The sequence below is a fragment of the Choloepus didactylus genome, chromosome 7 (genome assembly GCF_015220235.1).
Source record: "Choloepus didactylus isolate mChoDid1 chromosome 7, mChoDid1.pri, whole genome shotgun sequence".
Classification (NCBI taxonomy): Eukaryota; Metazoa; Chordata; class Mammalia; order Pilosa; family Megalonychidae; genus Choloepus; species Choloepus didactylus.
This window is the reverse complement of record NC_051313.1, coordinates 1,860,660-1,877,845: the sequence shown is the minus strand read 5'-3', so window position 1 is coordinate 1,877,845 and position 17,186 is coordinate 1,860,660. Positions and strand designations below refer to the sequence as shown.

Sequence of the window (17,186 nt, the reverse complement as noted above, 5' to 3'; positions counted from 1 at the left end):
TGCAATGACCCTGTTTCCAAATAAGGTCACCACCAGGGACACGCCTCTCAGGGGACACAGCTCAAGCCCCCGCAGACTGGGTGTCCGTCCTCCCGTCAGTCGGCTGCGCACTGGGGGATGTGCCCGGGGGATCCCCAAACAGCCCCGAGCCTGCCCTGCCCCGGTCCCAGCAACCAGCCTCCTCTCTGGGGTCTCACGTCCGCACCCGCCCTGCAGCCCGGGGTGGTGGGGAGCGCCAGGGCCAGGGAGGGTCTGAACCGGGTCGTCCCACCCCCTTCCTCCAATAAACGGTGAGGTTCGCGTGGTACAAGGCAGGGTTATCGTGAGCGTTGGAGCTCCCTGAGTATCGTGTGCAGCAAACACTCAAATTATTGTATAAAATTTAATATTCCCATTAAAATTAGGTAAATTTGAAAGCAATTAATTAAAATCAATAGGAATGTCCCTCTGTGGTTTATCGTCAGAACTGGTGTTTCTGTGTAAGTCTCACCCACGGTGCCGGCGTCGGCAGGCTCCGAGAGGGGCGGCCCGGCTCGGACGCGGAGCGGGGGGCCCCACCGCCCGGTGTTCCCAGGGTCACGCGCGGAGGTGACCAGTCAGGGAGTAAATTATATGATCACCCGAAAGAAGGATCAGCTCCGATCCCAGGGGAATCCAAGCACAGGGGCTGACTCCCAGAAACCGGGTGCCGAGGACCAAGGCTCCGTCGGACAGCACCGGCTTCAGGCACGTGTGCTGGGCTCGCCCGATGCGCGAACGCCCTTCAACAGTGTTCCCAGAACCGCCACCAAGACACAGCGGCTGGCAGGCAGTGGCCGGGGCTCGTCCCCGGTGGAGGCCCCGCTTGGTGCCGGGCACTGGGTGCATGTCACCTCCACACCTGTCACAGCGGCAGCTCGGGCCGGTGGTTGTAGGATCGACTTGGACCCTTTTCATGGCTGCTGCCTTGCAGTTTATCTTGCCACTCAATTTCTGTTTTTCTGTCTGTTTGTTTTTCTTTAGCTCCTAGCAAGCCTCTGATTCTAGCAGCTCTAACATTTGACTCCAGCACTTTGGAGTTTGGGGCACCTTGAAGGCTTTTTTAAAACTTACTGAGGAGCTGGCATGAATTTACTTCTATTTTATCCTAATAACTTTGGAAAGGGAAAGAAAGAAAACTGACATTAGGAGTTGGTGGTTCTGGGTGCTGAACTTGTTATTTTATTTCAATGACCTTCCAGGTTTTGCAAGGAACTCTGCTTTCTGCTTTATATAACTTTCTGTACTTATTCTGCATGGTCTGATTTTAAAACACTCTTTCTGCCTCTCTCATTCTTTCAGTGCCTCTTGGAAAATTTTCTTCCAATTTGGGAAAATACTGCTTTAGCAATTTATACTTTCAATAATTTCATATTAAGGGAAGCTGGAAGGTGGGTTACAATTGGAATTTTCTCCCCTTCAATCTGACCTGACTATTTGGTGCCTCCCTCTTCAGGTAGATGCACATTTATCTTTTGCACTTTTTAATTACATCTAAGTACATCAGCCTACAAGGCAAACAATTTAGTAATTTCTTATTTCATCCCAAGGTCAACATCAAAGTCAAACTCTTCCTGGTTCCCCATAGACACGCCAGGCCCTCTCACTTCCTGCACATTCCCTGCTACACCCCAGCACGGGAGCCTCAGTTTCCAGGACTCACGAGGCCAGAACAAACAGGTGGCCACAGGGAGGGCCCCAAAGCAGCTGAATTTGCCAGCTCTCGCCTTCTAGTACCGCAGACACCAAAACACACCTTCTGTCAGTCAGGTAAAGTGGGGTGGGGTCTGGTGGGGGCACGGCAGGCAGGAGCACATCGTCTGGCCCCAAGTACACGGTTTTTGCATTAGGCCAGTTATGTTCTCCAAATCTAGTTTTTCCCCCAAACTCACCACCTTATTCTTTGCAAGCCCGATTGGTCCCCCAAATTCTCATCCACGCATAAGTTCTAGAGTTTAAAGTTGCAATAGGAGCTGCTATCTAATGAAACTGCTCAGCACTGGGGCACTTCTGATCACCTGTGACAGGAAGATATGGTTTTAGCTAATGGCTGAAACTAAAATGTAGTATAAGTCATTCACCAAGAAACATTTTACCCGAGTTCCTAATAGTTAGCAACTCTGATTTTAAAAGCTCTTCACTGTCAACCACATATGAGAAGAGACTCGAATCACTGAGCTCATTTTCCAACTTGGGTCTTTCTGGCACTAGTGGTGATACCAGACATTGGGGTTGCCAGAACAAAGCATCAGGTGATGCACCGTCTCGAGTGCCATAAATTGTGGGTTGTCTAGAGGACCCCAAAGATGCTATTTCAGTACCACGATGTAGCAAGCCTTTTAATATAAATCCCTATAAACCAAGAGGGAACAAGCATTATTTCCGTTGGCTCTTAAGGATTTCCTTGCAATATTTGAAAGTTCTCTACTTTCATGTCCATGGGGTTTGTTTTATGCCTTGTAAAGCCATTTGAATATGGACAATGACCTGAATCAACCATTTGTAGATGGAGTGCACCAGAGATAGTCACGGGAGCCGAGCTCGGACAAGGCAGGCATGGTTTCTGCCAGTGTCACGGCTCCTTCCCTCCTCTGGAAGCCCCAGAAACCCTTGGGGAGCCAGGCGGTGATCTGTGCTTATCGTTACAGGCAACGAGAGCTTGGAGGAGAACTACGTGCAGGACAGCAAGATGGGCTTCGTCATCAACGCCATCTACGCCATGGCACACGGGCTGCAGAACATGCACCTGGCGCTGTGCCCGGGCCACGTGGGGCTGTGCGACGCCATGCGGCCCATCGACGGCAGCAAGCTCCTGGACTTCCTCCTCAAGTCCTCCTTCGTCGGCGTGTCCGGGGAGGAGGTGTGGTTCGATGAGAAAGGGGATGCTCCGGGAAGGTAACGCAGCCTTTACGGGGAAGGGGCGGCCGTGGCACCTCCCCGTCCCAGGCGCAGCAGCTCCCTCCCCTTGGAGTCCCGCGGGCTGACGCTGGGGAGGACTGACAGGCTGCCGGTCGAGGAGGTGGGCTGACGCTCGGGAGGAGCCCACTGAAGGCCATGTGGTCCTTAGAAACGTTGACATCTCAGTGTGACACCCACGGCTGATTCCACCAGGGCACCCCCAGCCCCTCCCTCAGGCCCCTGCATCTCCCTGAAAGCCCAAGGACCTAAGAGCTCCCGTCTGGCCATGGACCCCTGGCTCCAGAGGCTCCGGGACCTTCTGGCCGGTGGGCCCAAAGCTACAGAGGTTGTTCAATATGTTGAACTTGACGCCTGCTTAAAGAGCGTAATTTATGAAGAGAACAAACTTCTGTACATGTAGCTTCCTTTTTCTCGGGCTGTATCAGTCACATTTCCCCGGAGAAACAGCCAACCAATGTGTGTGTGTGTGTGTGTGTGTGTGTGTGTGTGTGTGTGTGTGTGTTAAGAGATTTATTTTACAGTATAAATTGACTCACACAATTGTGGATTGTGGGTCTGGCAGGTTGAGATCCGTGGGGCAGCTCAGCAGCCTGGAGATTCTCATAGGAGTTGGCTGATGTTGAAGTTTTGAATCCAAACTCCTCCAGGGGAGGCTACCAAGTCAGAAACTCAGAGAGGAGTAGAACCTTGAGGCAGAATTTCTCTTCTCTGGACCCTTCAGTACTTTGCTCAGAAAGGACATGAACTGACTGGATGAGGCACCCCCGCGTTGCAGGGAGCCGTCTCCCCTACTTCAGGTCAACTGAGTGTCAACTCCTTTCCTGGAGGTTCAGCCGACGCTAATCCCCCTACAAAATCCCTCCATAGCGACATCGAGGCCAGTGTTTGGCCAAACACTCTGAGTCCAGGACGCAGCCAGGCTGGCACACGATGAGCCACCCCAGAGGCTAGCTGAGGTTTCTGCTGCATGTCTCCTGCAACAAGAGAGAAAAGAATGTCCTTTCTGAGATTGAGTCCCTAGGGCTTTTGAGATTTCAAAGAGTTAATCTAACAAGAGACAATGACAAATAAAACCTAAGATATATGCATTTTTTTCCCAAGTCATTCTGCAAGCAGTCTGTCCCATCACAAGTCCACTTTGTATAATGCCAATTAACCTGCAGGAAACAGGCACACAAAGAAGGACACAGTATAATGAAAAGCTGCATTGGTTCATGTGCATTTTCCTGGGCAAAGGACAATCTGAAAAGTGGGGATGGGAGTAAAAGTGGGGGAAAAGGAGCCCTTTCAGCCCTCCTTTAGGAACATGTAAATCGGGCTTCTGCCTTGAGGCTCCCTCCCCAGGGAGGAGCACCCCCAGATCTTGTGGGCTCCTCTCTCCTCAGCTCCTCAGGAGTCAGTATCTCCTCACCATGGCTTTGTGCATTTACAGAGCTGCCTGCCTGACTGCCCTGCTACCCTGAGGCTTTTCTCACTCACGTAGGCTCCTCTGTGCCGGGGCACGTGGCTCTCTGGTCACAGGACGGGGTGTGTGCTGAGCAGGCTTCCACCCACACTTTCCTCACAAGCCCTGTGTCTTCCAGTGCACCACTGTGCAGAGTGGAGGCTTTTCGGGAATCCCATGCTAGTCCCCAGGCCCTCAGACCGTCCTGTGGCTGCAGGTGCATCATCACCCCCTTTGGCAGGTGGTAGAGCTGAGCTCCAGGCAGCAGAGCGGGAGGCTGAAGGAGCCGGCTGCTGGATGGTGGGGAGCGCGCTGTGCAGCCCCAGCACAAGGCCTTCCACTGCATCACTCGGCAGCCTCGGAGCTAACCCTTAAATTAGGCGAAGGTGCAGGCAACTTCCCAACTGCCGTTGCAGGGGTGCAGGAAGAGCCCACTTGGCCCCAACACGCTGCATGCACCCCTCCCTTGCTTGTAAGCTTCTCCCTTAGCGCTCTGTGTGGGGGGTCAAGTGGATTCTCCCTGTTAACACCCAACACCCCCAGGAAGAGCATGTGGTACCCGTAATTGCCAACAATTAATATGTTACCAGTGTCTTGGTTTGCCAGGCCGCTGCGACAATACCACACAATAGGTTGGTGTTTCAGTTTGCCAAAGCTGCTGGGATGCAATATACCAGAAATTGGTTGGCTTTTACAAGGGGGATTTATTAGCTTACAAATTTACAGCTCTAAGGCAGTGAAAATGTCCAAATTAAGGCATCTACAGGATGACACCATCTCCAAAGAAAGGATGCTGGCATCTGGGACATCCGGCACAAGGGAAGGCACATGGCCAGCATCACTAGTCCTTCTTTCCTGGGTTTTGTTGCTTTCAGCTTCTAGCATTGGTGGTGCCCTCTCTCAGCTCCTCTGGGGGCCTTTTCTCTAAGCTCTCTGATCTTTTCCTGTGTGTCCTTTATCCTCTCCTAAAGGACTCCAGTAATACCCACCTTGAATGGGTGGGTCACTTCTCAATTGAAAACACCCAACCAAACGGTCCCTCCCACAGTAGGTCTGCACCCACAGGAATGGATTAAAAGAACATGGCCTTTCCTTGGGTACCAACAGCTTCGGACTAACACAGCTGGCTTAAACAACGGGTATTTACTGGCTCACAGTTTCGCAGGGTGGAAGTCCAACATCACGGCATCGGCAAGGTCGAGCTTCCTCCCCGGATTCTGGAGCATTCTGGCGCTGGCGTGCTGCAGTCCCTGGGGCTCCGTCGCTTGCATCTCTGCTGCATCACATGGTCCTCTAATGGCTCTCTGCTTCTCCCACCCAGCTGTCTGTTCCTTTGACCTGCTCTCCTTGTAAGGCCAACCCTGACTCCCTTTGGCCCCATCTACACGGGGTCTCCAAAGCTCCCATTCACAAATGAGCTCACACCTTAGCTGGTAATAACATCTTCGTCTTCAAAGGTCCCACTACAAGTGGGTTCCCACCCACAGGAGCATGGATCAGGACTTGAACACGTCCTTCACGGGGACACGATCCAACCTCCAGTGGTCAGGTTCCTTCCAGTGGGCTGTTGGGTGGGAGCAGACTGTGGCTGGGGGCTGAGCAGGTGGGTGGGTGGGTGGGTCCAAGGCTGGGTGTGTGGAAAGCTTCCGAGCCCTGGGTGCTGGGGAGCTGGTCCTGAAGGCAGGTGGGCTCTGCCCCCACTCTGTCACCCCACGCTGCACTTGAACGGGGCTGGGTGGTGATGGGTTTGAAATGGAAACGTTTCTCCATGGTCAGTAAGCTGTGAGGTCCCGGGGGCCCAGCGGAGGGTCAGCTGCGTCTCAGTCTCTCCACAGACAGGAGCCCCCTCCCACGCTCTCATTTGCAAGTTACCCGCAGTATTTGCTCGCAGTTTTAGCTCTCCTCACCTCCATCTTTAATTGCATAGTCAGGTCCTGAGCTTTCCCCTGGGTCCCTTTTCAGGGATCCTTCCCTCATGCTCGAAATTTGTCCGTGTAATCCATTTTCCCTTCCTGGCCGGGCCACCGCCCTCTGCTTCCACCCCTGCCATTCCTTCCTTCAGGCTGTGGTCCCTCCTGTAAATATCGCAAGGAATTTTCACACCGCATTAAACCGAAGACGTGGAGTGGATGCTGTGAAGATGTAACTCACAGCGTCGGAGTTTCCCCAGCACTCTGGGAAGGGGTCGCCGGAGAGGAGCCGCGTTCACGGCGTGCACGACGCAGAGAAAGACCTCTTTTTAAGAAGTTGGTATTTTTCAGCATTTTGCAGTATGCCTTTCTTTTTTCCCCTTACAGCTTTGGGGCTTTTTAAAAATGTATTTCCATGACAAAATACTGTGAAGTTTTTCAGTTTCCCAATGCTTCTGAAGTGCGACCTGATTTCCCTGGAGAAAGAGCACATCAGGGGTTGAAATAAAATCCTAGAAAACCGATTTACAGCAGAGAGAAACATTGCAGCTACCATTGCAGCAAACCCTCGCTGGAAGCCCCTGAGGGGCGGCGGCAGCGCGCTGCGGGGCCAGCACACAACTTGCAGGGCACGGAAGAGGAGACGGCAGCCGATCCGCAGCTGGCCTCGCAGCCCTGCGAGTTTAAAGTGGAAAAGTCGGAGGTGTAGACAAGCGTCGCATGGGACAGGGCGGGCGCCACTCGCAGCTCCCTCCAGAACATGCCAGGATGTCTCACAGCGGCGGCCAGGGCAGTCCTCTAGCAGCCAAAGCCAGCGGCTCGGCCGGGCCCGGGCGGCCTCTCTCTCCTCGCTCCAGGACGCCCGCTCACCGGGGACAGTTGGGGAGACCCACCCATTCTCCCAGAGCCCCCTTCTCCTGTGGGGGCAGCACTTGTGGAAGGCGCCCGAACCCCACTGTGGAGAAGCCCCGGGTGTGCAGGTGCCAGGACCCCACTGCACAGTAAGAACAGGGAGAAAAGCCAGTGACTTCTGGAAGGACAGCTGGGTACAGCCCCAAGGGTCAGAAGCCAACGTGGCGGGGGGTGGTCAGCTCCCGGAGGGTGGGACTGGGGAGGGTCCTAAGCCTGAGTCAGGTCCAGAGACAAGTGAGGCTGGGAAGGGTCAGGGGCATGCGAGACAGTGTGCTGTGTGTGCATGTGTGTGTGCGTGTGCATGAGCTGCGTGAATGTGACTGTGTATAGACAACTTATACACACATGAAATGTCCTATGTGTGAATACATACATGCATGTGCCCACATATGCAAGTGTTACATGTGTGCACATGTGTGCATTGAGTGCATATGTGTCTGCATATGTGTGCACTTGTGTTCTGTGTGGCTGTGCGCATGGGGTGCATGTGTATGTAGCTATGCATCTATGTGTGTGTCTATGTATGTATGTGTGTCCATGTGTGTGGGTTGTGTGTATGAGTGTATGTGTCTTTTGTGTATGTGTGTACATGTATCCTAGGTCCATGTAAGTATGTGCCTGTATGTGTCTATGCATGTGTGTATATGTGTGAGTGTGCATATGTGTACACCTGTACAGGTGTGTCTGTATAGATGTGTTGCATATGAGTATGCATACGTGTGCATGTGTGTGTATGTGTGCATGTGTACATGTGTTTGTATAGATGTGTGTCTATATGAATGTGTGTGTGTGCATGTGTGTGTGCATATGTGTACACCTGTACAAGTGTGTCTGTATAGATGTGTTGCATATGAGTATGCATACGTGTGCTTGTGTGTGTATGTGTGCATGTGTACATGTGTTTGTATAGATGTGATGTGTGTCTGTATGAATGTGCATGTGTGTGCATGTGTGTGTGAGTGTGCATATGTGTACACCTGTACAGGTGTGTCTGTATACATGTGTTGTATATGAGTATGCATACGTGTGCATGTGTGTATGCATGCATGTGCACATGTGTTTGTATAGATGTGATATGTGTCTATATGAATGTGCATGTGTGTGCATGTGTGTGTGAGTGTGCATATGTATGTGTACATGTGTGTTTAGATTGTTGTATGTCCAAGTGTGCATGTATATGTACGTGAGAAAATTGCAACATGCAAAGAAGATTTAACAATGCCAGCAGGTTTTCAATGACCAAGAAATAAATGGTCATGCCAACACGCGGATGTCCCAGTGTTCATGTAGTAATGGAGATGGAGAGATTTGGGGCATTTGTAGCAAAATAACTATGCATGATCTGGTGATGTTGCCTTATGCATGCACTTGTCCCAAAGGCAGTTTTTTTGCATGCCTGATCTTAATAAATCCCCATGATTTATTAAAGGGTTTGGTGACATTTCTAAGTAGCATAATCTGCTATGAAATGTTAACAGAGTCAGCCACACATCCTGACGTCAAGGCTGTCTCCAGCACGCTGGAGAACACCTTCCTCAGCCCCACTGAAATGAGAAACTCAGCCCGCAACACTCTCTCACAACAGAGAAGATTTGTAAATGAGACTCTGTCATCTGGTAGCATGGCAGCATTTGAAATTACTGAAATAACTTGACAGCAACTATCTGGATGCAAAATGTTTGTCCTAATCAGGGAAGAGATCAGCTTAAATGTCAATGCACAAGTTGCTAAATCCCCAACATCCTTGCTAATTAAAGATGTGCTTCTCAGATTTTTTGCTCTATTAGCACCTAAAAAAGCTTCCAGACTTGGGAAAACTCATCTCTAATCTAGCACAATGAAAATGGAAACTGAGGGTGAAAAAGAAATTTGGAATCAAAGTAATCAAACTGAGACATTGATGTTGTAAATCACTGCTGCTTGTTCAAAGAGTGACATGGTGAATGCTGATTTGAAGGTGATGACAATCAACTCAGCGCGCACAGACTTATGTTTTAGAGAAGAACCAGAGGGAGAAGAGTCCAAGGGTTACTATATTGTTTAGCAAATCTGATGCTACAGAAGCAGACCAAAGAAGATAATACACACTTTGGATTAGCAGCAGGGACGTTGGACGTGCACCACGTGTGCTGAAGGAGCTGCCTCTGGGAGGTGGGGGGGGGGGTCTCCAGCTCTAGCTCACCTTGCTCCGCCAGTCACCACATTTTTGTAGTTTTGACACCATGTCTGTACTCTCCATAACCCTTGTGTCGCTCTCCCTGTAGGTACGACATCATGAATCTGCAGTACACAGATGCAAACCGCTACGACTATGTCCATGTGGGAACCTGGCATGAAGGTGTGCTGAACATCGACGATTATAAAATCCAGATGAACAAGAGCGGAGTGGTCCGTTCCGTGTGCAGCGAGCCGTGCCTCAGGGGCCAGATCAAGGTAAGCCTCGGCTGCTTCCTGGACAGTGGCCGTGACGCCGCTCACAAACCGGAGGTGAGCACAGAAAAGACTTTTCTTAAGGAAGTGTGATGGTTTGAAGCTTTGTGCACCCCAGAAAAGATCATATCCTTAAAGCTAATCCATTCCTGTGGGTGTGGATCCACTGTAAGGAGGATCTTTGGGTGAGCAGGATCTTAAGTTGAGATGTGACCCACCTCACTCAGGGTGGGTCTTAATCACTCTTATTGGAGTCCTGTAAAGAGGATAAAAGACAGAGAGAAGACACAGAAAAAGCCCCAGAGAAGCTCAGAGAAAAGCCAGAGAAGCTGAGAGAAGGACACACAGAAAACAGGGAGAAAACACAGAAACAGAGAGGAAGACACTGAAGCCAGAAGCTGGAAGCCACGAAACCCAGGAGAGAAGGGAGAGACCAGCGGACATCACCACGTGCCTTCCCATGTGATGGAGGAGCTGATTATCCCCGGGGGATAAACATTGCCTGTCAACGCTTTGATTTGGACATGTTCATGGCCTACAAACTGTATGCTTCTAAGTTAACAAATGCCCATTGTAAAAGTCATCCCATTTCTGATATATTGCATTTCAGCAACTTCAGCTAAGTAAAACAACAGGGCTGTCAAGAAAACAAAGTACGCCAGGCTTTCTGTGTTCCTAAAACTGAAAGGGCAATGAAAGCCTAGGCCACAGAAGAGGGACACTAATTGGACCTTTGGAATAGGCTTTACTCGAATTGCAGTGTTCAGCTGGAATCTTAAGGAGCACAAAGGAACAAGGGGGTAAATAAATCAAATTGCAAAGAGAAACAGAAGTAAAGGTAGAAACCAGAAGTCAAGATCCTGCTTAGTCATATGTCCAGCCATTGTTCCAGAAAGCAGAAGCCAAGAACGCTGAAATGACACAGAGCTAAAAGAGCAGAAGTTGAAATGAGGAAACAGAAGTGCTGCTTGTCATTTCCCTTATTTCCTGAATCCTGGGATTCCCTGAAACTGGGACTTCTCAGCCAAGAGAGGGTTCCCCTTCCAAGTATTCTCAGGAGATTATTGTGTCAGCCAAGGGTGTACCTCTTAGTTCCCTGGGTTGCCGTGACAAAGCTCCCCAAACTGGGTGGCTTAAAACCACACACCTGTACTCTCTCCCAGCTCTGGAGGACACACGTCTGAAATCCAGGTGTTGGCAGAGCCAAGCTCCCGCTCAGGTCTGAGGGCTCTGGGGTCTTACCAGCCCCCGTGGCTTTCTTTGGCTTGTGGCATAACCCAGTTTCTGCCTCCACCACATGGCCAAGCCCCCTCTGCCCAAGTCCAAATCTCTTCTCCTTGCAAGGAGAGCTGCTGGGCCTCATCCCAGCTAGTCACATCTGCACACCACATTTCCAAATAGATCCACATTCTGAGACATGCCTTTCCGGGGACATGATTTGATGTGTGACAGTGGCCGTGACGTGACTGTGTGAATGGAACACAGTGCTGGAAAGAAGTCTCTGTGAGTGAGAAGGGGCTGCCTCCCCTGTTATTTAAAATAGACTGGAGGATGCAGACACAAATAGAACCCAGGGGTGGTCGTCAGCTGTGGGATAGACGGGATTACCTCATAGGTCTCTTACCAACCCTAATTTTCCCGTGATTCATCTCTCAGAGCAGATAGGCAAGTCGCCCAGCTGGAGCAGGAGATCTGGGGTGAGACTGGACCTCCATGGGCCCCTGGACCACGGTGCAAGGGTACTGGTCGGAAAGCACAAGGGGGGTTCTCAGGCAGGATAGGGGCTGTGCAGGGTGTTTGTCAGTGCTGGGACAGGGACAGGGGAGGCTCATCTGCAGTGACAACAGCAACGGGGACAGGGAACCATGGCCACTGAGGAGGGCTGGCACTCCCCGTGTGCTCCGCTTTCTCCAGGAAGGATGCATTCCGAGGCCGACCGCCCCAGCTTTGAATATCTGCTGTCTTCTCAGCAGAAGCCAGATTGCAAATATGGAACAATTGTCCTGGCAGCCACCCGTGGGAACGGGCCGCCCTGGTGCCGCTGGCCCTGGAGTCCCGGGAGTCGTGGGACCCGGGGCGCAGCTGGGCAGGGCGGGCCTCGCAGGAGGGCGTCGGTGGAGCCCGGGGCGGCGGGAACCCGGCCCAGCCCGAGCAGCCCCTCCTGCCTACGGAACTCTGTCACAGGCGGCTGCCCTGGGGCTCAGAGTCCCCGAACCCCTGGAGAGTCGCGGTGAGATGGCGCGCGGGGGGCCGGGGCGCCCCGTCTGCTCTGGGTGTGGGGCGCGCGGGGCCGGGGGAGCCTGAGGTCCCGCGATGGGGGAACCACGCGCGCGGCTCGGGCCCTTCGGGGCCGCACCGTGGAGGAGCTGACGGACTGCAGAGTTCGGTTGTTCAGGGTGTGAATGAAGAAGGGGAAAGTATAAAGCCTGGCAGGAGGAGGCAGCCGCCGCGGCGCTTCCCGCACCAGCCCCGGCGCGCCCGGGGTCGCCGCAGGCCTGGAGGGCGCGCTCCCCGCGGGCACAGGGCTCCCACCCCCTGTCGGCTGCGCAGCGGCGCCGGGAGCCGTCCCTCCGGGCGCGGACCTCGGGCGGCCAGGCGGAGGGACCCGTGAGCCCTCCGTGGGGGACGTGCCAGGTCCCGGGCGCAGGCCCCGGGACGGGTGAAATGGGCCCGGCTTACCGATCCAGCACTGCCCTGCACTCCCGCTCAGGGTGCGGAGGCCTTCCAGGGGCCTCTGCCCATTTTGAGTGCCAAATGCTGTTTAAAATGCTAAAAGAACAACTTGACCACTTTTCTGACACCCCACTCTCATGGTGATTTCCTTTGAAAGTCTTAGAAATATAGTTTCCTGGTTAAAAGCTTCAGCAGTATAAACGGAATGTCTCACAGAGGCATAGATTGATTTCAGGAAACCACAGGAGCAGGTCAATAAAACCAGTGTGGGTCAGGCAGGCCAGCAGAGCAGGCTGTGAAGGTGAAAGGGACCAGGGAGGGCTCCCAGCTGCCACACGGGACCCCCTTCATGGGGAAGGGGGCCCAGCTTCTCCCGGCTCCTTCTCCTCAGCCTCCCTAGGTCCTCCGGAAGGCACCTGCCAGAGAGCCTGGAGGATTTCAGGCTCCCTGAACCCTCACAGCTCAGCTCACCCAGCGCATGGGGGTGCAGCCCCCGAAGCAAGAGAGACGGGAAGACTGGGAGGCAAGGAGAAGGGAATCGAGGCAGAGGCTGCCTGGCTGGCAGCGCCCCGTCTTGCCCCTGAGGGACATTCCTGGTGGCACGGCTCCACCCATGTTCCTGGACCGCTCCTTGGGAATCAGCCCAGGCTGTTGGTCAGAGGAAGTGAGGAGAGGACTGCGGAGCCACCAAAGCCCGACTCTGCTTCCTGCGGAAACTGCATGGTCACCTCCTCTGAGCTCTGTCCCCTGACCCTGCTAGGCAGTGCCTCAGGAAACCGGAGCCCAGGTTCTGGTTTCCTATTCCAGGCCCTTCTTCTGATTCTGGACGAGTTGGGGAGGGGGAAGAGGGCTCTGTGGGCTCCTTGGGGACGTCCAGTCGGGGCTGCTGCTGGGGTGAGCCCAGGGCAGGCCGTGCTGGAGCAGTGCCCACTGCAGGAGTGACAGTGGGCTGCCGGCAGGTGGGGGCGGTGACATGCTGAGGGCAGGTGCAGAGCCCCAAGTCGCCCAGGGTGGGTGGCCCAGGAGGACTGGAGGTGGCACAGGCCATGGGACGTGGACCTACAGGCGGGAAGCACCTGGCCGGGCACTGGTCCCCATGCTGGGCCCACTCGAGGGGTGGGGAAAGCGGGGAAGAGGAAGGCCCAACGGGCAAGCATTTCCTGTGTGAGCCCAGTACCAGACCCTCTGCACACCCCACATCATTCAGTCCACTCCTTAAAGCAAACCTTCGGAGGGTGGTATCCCCCACCTCGCAGGTGAGGAGTCTGAGCCCCCTGCAGAGCTCCCCCTGCCCTCCGCCCCACCTTGTCCAACCCTCTTTCATTGTGCAAATGGGAATGTCTCAAATTTCAACTTTTAGGTCTTATTTTCTCACAACATGAAGTTGTAAAGAGAACTCCTCTTTCAAATGCTACGGGAACAGAACCCGGGGGGAGGGTTCTGTGGGGGAGGCTGGGGGAGGTGAGACGGAGGAGCCCCACAAACCTCCCACCAGCTCCCTGGTCGCTCCTCTCCCTTCTCTCCTCTCCCTGAAGTCCTTTGGAATCTTTCCTCCCAAGTGAACGTTTGGGGCCAGGAGTTCGAGCAGGCCGAGTGGAGACGGTGGATCGACCATAAACATTTCCTTGTTATCCCTGCCGATTTAGCTGATAATAAAACACACCTTACGTATGTTTAGAAAGGCTTATTTACACCTAGCTTAGAAACCATACACTTCAAACTAAGTTAACTCATTTCCATCCGTTGTGTAGGACTGAGTTCATCCTGTGTATTGGCTTTTGCCACCAGGCAGATGCAGCTTTGGTTTCAAGGGCGTTAGGAGACCTCAGAAGATGGCTTGGGAGCCCATTGCTTGACTTCAGCCTCGTGGGTCACTTTGATTTTGCCCCTTCAGTTAGAACAGCCAAGAGGCCAAGGAAGAGATCTGTTGAGCGTGAACATACAGGGGACATGAATATTTTCATTATGATCTAGGAGATCCTCAAGATGGAAGCAGGCTGGCAGAACCTAAGAAACCATACGTGTGGCCTCTAGTTGGACATTTAAGGGTCCCTAGATGTACTAGTCAGGGTTCTCTAGGGAAAAAGAACCAACAGGAGGTATCTGCAAATATTAGATTTTTAAAGAATTGTCTCATGCCACTGTGGAGATGCATGTGTCCAAATTCCACAGGGCAGCCACCAGCTGGGGGCTCCGATGAAGGTCCCTGGTGAGTTCCCCAGGAGAAGCTGGCTGGCCAAAGTCGAGATTCTCTCCTCTGGCTGCTGAAATCACCTCACTTTTAAGGCCTTCAGCTGATTGATGAGACTCTCTCATTGCCATAGGCAATCTCTTCATCTTGTAGATGTCATCAGCCATAGATGCAACCAACTTACTGATTATTTAAGCCCACAAAATGTCCTCAGAGTAACAATCAGGCCAGTGCTTGCTTGACCAGACAACTGGACACCATCACCTGGCCAAGTTCACAGAAGAGTTTCACCATCACACTAGATTTGTGCCATGAGCATTTTTAGGTAATGCTTCTAGGGAACATTTGTCTCAGGGTTGTTCTATTGGAAGCTATAGCTATTTGAGGGGAGTTGGCAATGGAAAAAAAATGTAATTTCTAATAATATAATGTTATTTCTTTGTAATACATTTTTATTGTGAAATATATATACAGAACAGTGATAACTTTCAGAATATGGTTTAACAAGTAGTTAGAGAGTGAATTTCAAAGAATATTATGGGTTATAGTTCCACTGTGTCAACTATTTCCTTGTTGTGAAATATAACATAGATACAGAAAAGTGTAACATTCAGCATACAAGTTAACAAGTAGCTGTAGAGAAAATTTCAAAGAATGTTATGGGTTACATTTCCACCATTTCAGTTATTTCCTTCTAGCTATTCTAACAATGTAGCATCTAAAAAATATTTATATAAAGATTCAGTATTCTCAATCCTTTATTAAATCTTATCTTGTCAGTTGCTACCCCTTCCTCTCATTTAATCACTTTCTCAATCTTCAGGGCTGTCTAAGCAGTGACCACCCTTACTTGTTCATGTTGGAAAGGGATGTCAACATTATGGGGAAGGGGGCTGCATCTGGATGATGTTCTTGGAGAGGCTGTTGCCTCTGGGTTTGGGGACTTATCTGGAATAGGAACACTCTGGAGAATTCAACTTTCTGAAAAATAAACTTGGTGAGTTAAACATTTATAGAGTCTCAGATAGGGACCTAGGTATTTTGGGACTATTGTAGGTAAGGGCATGGCATACTGTGGGCATTTGGGATGTCTAGCTGGGGCTTGCATAAGAGTAACTTCCAGGATAGCCTCTCAACTCTATTTGAAATCTCTTAGCCACTGAAACCTTATTTTGTTACTTTTCTTTTTCCCCTTTTGGTCAAGAAGGCATTTTCAATCCCTCACTGCCAGGGCCAGGCTCATTCCTTGGAGTCACGTCCCACATCACCAGGGAGATTCATTCCCTTGGGAGTCATGTCCCACAAAGGGGAGAGGTTAATGAATTTATTTGCAGAGTTGGGCTTAGAGAGAGAAAAGCCACATCTGAGCAACGAAAGAGGTTCTCTGGAGGTGACGCCTAGGCATAATTATAGATAGACTTAGCCTCCTTTTTACAGCCATAAGTTTCACTAGAGCAAGTGTCAAGATTGAGGGTCTGACTTATTAAGTAGGGGGTTACTAATTTCACAGAGCATATATTTTCTCCAAGACAATCAGTGTCTCACATTATCTTCACTTAGTGGTACAGTCATTATCACTCTCAATTTTAAACAATTATCATAACAGAAAACACCCCAAAGCTCTTCTCAGCCCCTAATTATTCATCCCTAGTATTAGTATAATACTGGTAAGGTATTCCTATTAAAGATAGCCCATAATATGTAATGAGTAATGTTTCCATATACCACTCAGTTGTTAACTTTTTGTACCAGTGTCATACTTTAGAAGTGTATCATGTAAATACTTGTATTTGTAATGCTAATCTGTTGGTTACACACCTTTAAACAATCATGTTCACCTCAGTGTGGTTATTGATTAATGATCTGTGTGACCATTAATGGGCCATCCTCACCCCTGTCCATTCCCATACCTATAAGTTCATTCTCATTAAAATGTCTGTATATTTCTCCCTTACCGGCTTATGTCTATCTCCAGTTTCACTATGTTCTACATTATAAGACATTGCTGTCCACTGTTCAGGGAGTTCATAGTAGTGGTAGCATGCAATATCTCTCTTTTTGTGTCTGACTTATTTCACTCAGCATTGTATCTTCAAGGTTCATCCATGTTGCCATATGTTTCAGGACTTCATTCCTTCTTACTGCTGCATATATTCCATCTAATGTACATACCACATTTTGTTTGTCCACTCGGTTGAAGGACACTTGGATTGTTTCCATCTCTTGGAAATTGTGAACAATGCCACTATGAACATTGGTGTACAAATATCTGTTCATGTCACTGCTTTCAGATCTTCTGGGTATATACTGAGAAGTGATGTTGCTGGGTCATAGGGTAACTTGATATCTAGTTTTCTGAGGAATCACCAAACTCTCTTCCACACTGGCTGTAACATCCTTCCCACCCCTATTATTGGGCCCCTAACATCTGCATGGCACACCTACCACCATTGATGAAGGAACATTAAGGTATTACAGTGAACTATAGTACATAGTCTGCAGCAGGTAATTTTTCCCCATAAACCACCCATTATTAACTCTTTGTACAAGTGTCATACATTTGTACTACTTCATGCAAGAACTTACTTATATTTGTACTGCTGATTGGTGATGTTAAATCCTTTTTAACCAAATTCACCCACCATACAGCATTACTACTCATAATCCCAATGACAAGTTCCTCTCTCCT

General features: G+C 50.7%; 1 protein-coding gene across 2 annotated transcripts in view; it reads left to right on the top strand.

The window, feature by feature from the left end:
- LOC119540361 (metabotropic glutamate receptor 1) overlaps positions 1–17,186 on the top strand; it is a 377,624-nt gene that overhangs the window by 312,368 nt on the left and 48,070 nt on the right. For both annotated transcript variants that reach the window (XM_037844494.1, XM_037844493.1), the window contains exons 5-6: positions 2,667–2,913; positions 9,468–9,636. In XM_037844494.1, coding sequence (XP_037700422.1) covers positions 2,667–2,913; positions 9,468–9,636 — 416 coding nt within the window. The remainder of the gene's footprint in view (positions 1–2,666; positions 2,914–9,467; positions 9,637–17,186) is intronic.